This window comes from Merops nubicus, unplaced genomic scaffold (assembly GCF_000691845.1).
Source record: "Merops nubicus isolate BGI_N331 unplaced genomic scaffold, ASM69184v1 scaffold535, whole genome shotgun sequence".
NCBI lineage: Eukaryota > Metazoa > Chordata > Aves > Coraciiformes > Meropidae > Merops > Merops nubicus.
The window spans coordinates 2912-10586 of record NW_008608730.1 but is presented as its reverse complement, the minus strand read 5'-3'; the positions used below and the strand labels follow the sequence as shown (position 1 = coordinate 10586).

The following is a 7675-nucleotide window of genomic DNA, read 5'->3' as shown; positions in this document are numbered from 1 at the left end:
GCCACTGAGGTCAGCTATGGGGCTGTCCTTGAATGCAGTCAGTTTGTTCACTGATAAGCTGCAGACCTGTGACAGAAAGTTGTATTGTAGGCCAGTAATACAGCAGAACCCACACGTCAGAATTCAGCTTGAAACAAAGCTGTGTGGTCTTGGGGGGGATGGTGTTCTTCCACCAAATCTTTTTATTTATCATCTTGATAAGGACCAAGTAAAGTGGTGGTGTATTTTGGGCTTCTGTACTTAAAATCACAGATGTGAAGAACAGCAGGAGTATTTTTATCCCCTCTTTGGTTTTCCTCTTGCAGTGATTTCCCTGTGTATTATGACAGTACAGTACTGACAGGGAGCTGTTGATCAGAGGAGGTTTTTTTCTTGTGTTTTTAAGCTATTTCACTCCTTTGCCTAGAAGAGTGCATACATTTCATAAAGCTTTGACTTTGTCTTCATGTAACAGCTGTCTCATTTTATCTAATTCTTGTAGAGATTTCTGTTTCCAAGGAAAGCTTTTCCTGTGGTACCAGTACAGTACTGACAGGGAGCTGTTGATCAGAGGAGGTTTTTTTCTTGTGTTTTTTTTAGGTATTTCACTCCTTTGCCTAGAAGAGTGCATGCATTTCATAAAGCTTTGACTTTGTCTTCATGTAACAGCTGTCTCATTTTATCTAATTCTTGTAGAGATTCCTGTTTCCAAGGTACTGTGGTACAGTATATAGGGTTTTTTTTTCCTGTATCCTTTAGAGACACCAAAACATCAAAAGCTACTGAAGAGAAGTCAGCCAGCCTGCTTAGCTGCATACTGTTAAACCCTATTTTAAAATGTCAGTACTATCTGATGATGTTGGGGATTTACTGCTCCTGCTGTCATCACCACACCAATTTGAACACATCTTAGGTTTTTCCTGTGACTGCTGCAAATAGGGCAATGCTGTTCCCTTTTTTTAGAAGCTGAGACTTGTCTGTACAGTGAATGCCTCTGCAGATGTTCAGTACCTAGAGTTGGGGTTGAATGCCCAGCTCCTCAGGTGTGTGCTGGAAAGGAGCTGTGGAGCTGACTGGGAGCAGAGCATCTGTCTCCCAGTGGCTGATGCGATTGGTGATTTTGTCTTGTGTATCCTCTAGGGTTGTTTTGTTGGTTTCTTGGCATGGATTTTGTCCCAATTTTGTCTTCTGAACAACAAAAGTGAAATGAAATGTGTTGGATCTAGCTCTTATCCTGAGGCTTGGCAGCAGAGCTCTGTAGACTTTAGCAGTCAGTCCTGAAGCAACACAGAACACTACTTTAAAAGTAGTCTTCTCTTATTGTTTGTGCTTTTTATCTTGCTGCCTGTTCCACTAGTGTTTGAAAACATGAACTTAATATGCAGGCTAAGCTGTGTACTGTGGGAACCAACACTTCTGTGCTTAGATGAACACTGGGCAGATGCAATGAGGTCTAGTTCTGCAGATATTACACTCAGCATAATGGGGAGGGGGGGGTGGTAAAAGCTTCAGTAACTTTTCTGACTTTCTAATATTACAATTACTTCCTAACACGACAGTTAAAATGAGTGATTAATGGGACTGAGGAATGAATTTGTTTGTTTTTTCTTGCAGAAAAAGCATGCCTTACGTTGCTACTGTCAAGCCATGCAGGTTTACAAAGGGAAAGGCTGGTCTCTTGCAGAAGACCACATCAACTTCACCATTGGTCGCCAGTCCTTCACGCTCCGCCAGCTGGACAATGCTGTGTCTGCCTTCAGGCATATTCTGATCAATGACAGCAAACAACCTCCAGCTCAGCAAGGAGCTTTTTTGAGAGAGTATCTGTATGTTTATAAGGTAAATGACTTTCTTGATTCCTTGAGTAATCAGTAATTTTATTACCAGTAATTTTCTATTAAGCCATTTAATTATTTTCTGTCAAACCTGCTTTGTTCCAGGGTTGGGTTTTATTTTTTTCACCTAGTTGCTGTGTTCATGTTTTATTTTCAACTTCAAAGAAACAAATATGCTGCATTTCACACGTGTATTAACTCTACTCCCACTGATGGGTATTAGCATGACTCTTAGGATGTATTTATTACAATAAAATGAACTCTTCCTTTTGAGGGTCATACTTGAATTGCAGCTTGTGATAGTTCAGGTTTATTTAGAAGTATATCTGTTTTAATTTATAAATTTTTTTTTTTGGCTTTTGATGATAAACATTTAATAAAGACTAGGTAGCTCTGTCACCTTTTCTGATACTAGAAACTACTCACCATCCATATTGGAGTGAATCTTTTCTTCAATATGGGTTTTCATAGATCAGGCAACTTGGAATTTGCTGCAGGTTTGTGATTCTGGGTTGTCATATACCATGCACATTATGGAGTGTTTAGTGCTGGTATCATCACACAACTTGGACCCGTGCAGTTAGTTTCTGTCTTACAAAGCTTGTAGAATGAATTTCTGTGGTGTTGAAATTACAGTAGACCTTGCTCAAGACTGGTGCTTGAGTCCACAGCCCAGCTTTAGTGAGTTGTGTATAATGATGGTGGTGTAGTGAATGTAGTTTATCAAATTCTGTGCTACAGAGTCAAGCTTTTCACCAAATAAAGCTTGGAACAGCCTTACAGCCACAATATTGATAAAGAGTGCTGGACTAAAATAGTTATTTGCCTTTTTCCATGAAGATTTCATGAACTTTAAACTCTTAATGAAGAAAAAAATAATTTCAGACTATCAAACTGCCAAAACAGTTAACTGAAATTATTCATGCCATCTGAAATACTACCAGTTCAAACACTGAGTGCTTGTAGCTTGGTTTCCTTGTCAATCAGTTACTGGTAATGTGCAGCATGGATATGATGTATTTGCATAATGACATGACATTCTGTTTTACTCCCTTGCCCCAGAACGTGACCCAGCTCTCACCTGATGGTCCCTTACCACAGCTTCCTTTGCCCTACATTAACAGCTCAGCAACCCGTGTTTTCTTTGGGCATGATAGAAGACCAGCAGAAGGTGAGCAAATTTTATGTAAACAGGCTGAAGTCCCTTATTTATGGAACCAAAATATGTGTAAGAGTTGGTGTCATTAAACAATCTATCATTATGTAGAACTAATGTGACGAGGTAACTTCTTAAATAAGATTTCCAAAGAAAAGCTTAAGCTTGGTATTGATCTCTAAATGTTTCCAGACTTCCTGTGTAAATATGAAATCTGGATATGTGGGATTCCATTATTTTTCGTGCCTGGAAAGCTTCATTGCAAGTCTGGAGTGAACTTCATGAAAGGGATTATTAATAGCTCAGCAAATGTTAAAATCTGGTGCCAATACTAGAAATCAGCTTTACGGTTAATTTTCTCTAGGCTGAAATGTTTGAAGTTGAATTTTGATGCTAAAATCTTGGAATTCTGCAATTTGCAAATAGAAGTATACTCAAATTATCTGCAGTATTGTCTTCCACTTGTGTATTTCCAAACTTCTTGCAATTCATTGACTTAAATCAGCTGTAACATAAACATGACAGTGACTGAGAACTTAAATATTCTAACAAGTGCAACTGCTGCACATTGACTTAAATCAGCTGTAACATAAATATGACAGTGACTGAGAGCTTAAATATTCTAACAAGACTTACCAAATTGCCAGTGCAACTGCTGCGTGCCAGTGTTCTTGTCATTCTGAGACTGCCTTACTCGTGCTAGGTGAAAAGCAGGCAGCTACACACGTCAGCCTGGATCAGGAGTATGACTCGGAGTCATCCCAGCAGTGGAAGGAGCTTGAGGAGCAGGTTGTTTCTGTGATAAATAAAGGAATAATACCTTCAAATTTTCAACCAACCCAGTTCTGTTTAAATCGCTACTCTGATAACTCCAGATTTCCACTTGCTGTGATAGAAGGTAAGAGTTACACACCTCAAACCAGATAAATTTATACAATATTTCCTGTGGTGTTGTAGATTTAAACCAGTGTTGTTGTGCAGAAGAATGCTTTGAGTTGGGAGAACCTTCAGATGGGGATAGCTTCTTCTCACTGTTTTCTTGCACTTTGAAAATACACTTTTTTTTTTTTAATAGAACCAATAACTGTAGAAGTGTCCTTCAGAAACCCTCTGAAAGTTCCACTTCTTCTGACTGACCTTTCATTGCTGTGGAAGTTTCAACCTAAAGACTTCAATGCAAAGCATGGTGGAGAAACAAAAGAGCTGGTAAGGAAAGCTTCATCCTTTCTCGACCAAAACCAAATGGCTGCTGTTATGGAGTATTAACTTACATCTTTAAAGTTCTGTAGTGTGAAGAGAGCTGGTTAAAGTGTAAGTTAAGAAAAAAAATAGCTATTGAATTTCTTTATGCATTGTTTAAAATAGGGCACAAAGCAGCTGAGTTAACAAACTTCCTGTAACGAGTATGGGAAAGCAAAATACTTCCAACACTTCATTTTATGTGTGGTACATCTGTTTTGAGTCACACTAGCTTCAAGCAGCAGCAATGATCCCCAGTGTTACTGGGTATATTATCAAATACCTTTTTCTGGAGCTACTGGGGCTACTGTACATACTGAAATGTGTTCTGAAAAACTATGCTGGTATGGCAAAAAAACATCATGATATCCTGATTAGAAGAAAACTAAAAATATATTGTATTAAAAATCAATGTTTTGAATACTTAAGATGAACTACTTAACTAGTATTTAATGCTTAACTAATACTGCCAAAACTGCCCTATGATGATTGTCCTCACGTGTATTTTTAGGGCTTTAATGTGTTCTAATGCTGAGTATCACAGTAAATTCTTTAATAACTTGTTTTCTGGCCAAAAGCATTTGGAACAGAGTGATCTCTAAAGGTGTTGTTTGGCAGAGGTATAAACATGACTTCATATAACTAAGTCTCAAGAATTACCATGTGCTTTCCCTTCTGTTCTGAACTGCTGCTTTAATATGATAAATACTTCTATGCCTGTTGATGAAATTGGTTTGGAATGATTCCAGTTTATACTGATAAATCTTAAATTTCTCTCAAGTAAATGTTTACTGAGTTTTCTAGCTGCTGCTTGAACTCGGAAAGCCTGAGAAGCTGGACATAGAGCATGTATTGGTCCTGGCTGTCCACAGCTTGAGAGTTGTGTGTTTGTTTTTTATTTTTTTAACTGAGCACTTTAGGAAGGGTGTGGGAAGTAATATTTATAGCACTTCTTCTGCCTAGGACTGATCATATCTGAAAAGCTGTTTCTTCTTTTCAGGGAACGTGTGATGATGATATGATAGGAACTGAAGCAATAGCAGAATTTTTGATTAATAGTGAGGAGACTAAAGTGGTAAGTACTGTGTTTTAAAAATAGTCTTTTCAGTGTTGAACTTTGGGGTGGAGTTCAGACTTGTTACAACCTGAACTTAATGCTAAACTTACAGATACATTCCTGATTCATGAAGTACTGGAAATCCTGAATCTTATTAGTGTGTATAGATATCTGGGGGGGGATGTGACAGGACCAGAGACAGTGGGCACAAACTGAAACACAGGAGCCTCCATCTGAACATCAGGGAAACAACTTTTTTTGCTCTTACTTGAGCAGGCAAGTTGGACAAGATGACCTCCAAAGGTCCTTCCCAACTTCAACCATTCTGTGATTCTACTTCTATTAAATTTCATTTTTATTACAATTTAGATTTAATTTTTATTACAATTTAGGATTCTTTCCTAATATAATCAGCATCTCTAAGCTGTGGACTGGTTTGGCAAATTCTGTATATATGAAATTTTGAATCCAGTACATGACCTGTAGTTACTGTGTGCAGTGACATCTGACATGACTAAAATGCAGCTATGAGTGTATTCAGCAATTGGACTTTTAAATGTAACAATACTTTTTTTTTCTAGTAGCAACAACAACAAAAATTTAACATATCTCCACAGGCAAGACTAAAGCTCTTTCCCCATCAAACAGGGGAGCTACATATTCTGGGAGTCGTTTATAATCTTGGCACTGTTCAAGGTGCTGTGACATTAGATGGAATAGATCCTTCTGTTGGATTACAGACAGGTAAGTGTAGTATTATTATTCCCTTAAATTGTGTGTCTCTGGAGGGGGGAGACATGGCTTCTGCAGAGTAGAACAGATCTCTAGTGTTTAATGTTTAACTAGCATAATGCAAGGCCTTCCTTCAGGTAAGGATGTAGAAACAAGGGAAAAAACTAGAAAAGGATAAGTTGGCACCTGTAGGAATGCCATGAGAAATGAAGTAACCTCTACCCAAGCCTTGTTCTTTTAAATCTGTGGGAATTCTGAAACCATTAAAAATATAAAAACTGAAATATTCCCTCTCTGCCCTGTCAATCTATAACAATTTTCATTCTCTTTTGCCATTCCTTTTTCTTCTGCATCTTTTTGCTTTGTTAGCTCTCAACTTTTGTTTAAAATACTTCACTGAAGTTCTTTGCATAGGTTCCCAAATTTAAATTTGGCTGATGTAATTATTTTAACATCTCAACTTTATTTTGGTTCTGCTTTCCTCTATATTAACATATAAATGGTTTATTAATTGTATGTTAATGGCATGTTGATCTGTTTTGAGTCATTCATCTAAAACTGGGAAAACGTCATTGAGGAAATGAGGGTTAAAGCACATGTTTGAAAGTGTCTAAAAGAAATAATGGAGAAAAATGAAAGAAATAAAATTATGATGAATATTTTTTTTTAAAAAACAAACAGCTAACTTTAAAAAAAAATGGTTTCAGGCAAGTTTGTCTCCAATGGGTTATCTGTGCGAGGACGGCAAGATTTAGAAATCCAAGGGCCTCGACTCAATAACACAAAGGAGGAAAAAACATCTATCAAATATGGCCCTGATCGACGTTTGGATCCCATTATCACAGAAGAAATGCCTTTGTTGGAGGTACATAGCTACTTTCTATTGGCAGTTTTGAGCAAGCAGCTGAATCCTGATCTTATAAATGTAATTCTAACAATGAAATCTTAGACTTTGTTAATGCTGAAATTTTTCCAGTTCATTTCTGATCTATCAGGGCCAAACTTGTGAGGTGTGTTTTTTTTCAAGTGAAACTTGAAGCCTCCAAATTATTATCCCTCTGAAATTGTTATATTCCCTGTGGAATTTTAGTTGGCAACAGCTTTTGTAAGCAAATCTCAAGGTGAAAGGGGAGCAGACGAAGCTTTTTTTTGTTTGCTGGCTATTCATCTTTAATAGTGCTTTGAGCCAGTTAATTAAAACACAGATGTTTTCTTTACCAGGGTGGTTAAAATGATCTGACTAACTGGTTAATAGCAGCACTTTATAGACTAGAATAATTCACCTGGAAAGGACCTTGAGTTACCCAGTCCAACTGCCCGACCACTTCAGGGCTGACCAAAAGTTAAAGCATGTTGTTAAGGGCATTGTCCAAATGCCTCTTAAACACTGACAGGCTTGGGGCTGCCCACCCCTCTAGGAAGCATCTTTCAGTGTTTAACCACTCACTCATTAAGAGATGCTTCCTCATGTCCAGTCTGCACCTCTTTTGGCACAGTTTTGAGAATTCTCATGGGTCCTGTCACTGGATGCCAGGGAAGGGTGCTCAGCGTTTTCCTCTCCACTTGCCCTTGTCAGGAGGCTATAGAGAACAATATAATTTAAATGTTGTGCATGAAAATAATAACCATTTGTAACTTGGCTCAGTGTTGAGGTTTTTCTTTTCTCTCCCATGCAGG

The 7675-nt window shown here is 37.9% G+C and overlaps 1 protein-coding gene across 1 annotated transcript in view; it reads left to right on the top strand.

The window, feature by feature from the left end:
- TRAPPC8 (trafficking protein particle complex 8) overlaps nucleotides 1-7675 on the top strand; it is a gene marked incomplete at both ends in the record, with an annotated part of 29675 nt that overhangs the window by 19207 nt on the left and 2793 nt on the right. The window contains 8 exon segments of the mRNA XM_008940314.1: nucleotides 1594-1818; nucleotides 2877-2985; nucleotides 3674-3868; nucleotides 4046-4176; nucleotides 5210-5284; nucleotides 5884-6010; nucleotides 6706-6863; nucleotides 7141-7156. Of these exon segments, the coding sequence (XP_008938562.1) occupies nucleotides 1594-1818; nucleotides 2877-2985; nucleotides 3674-3868; nucleotides 4046-4176; nucleotides 5210-5284; nucleotides 5884-6010; nucleotides 6706-6863; nucleotides 7141-7156 (1036 nt within the window).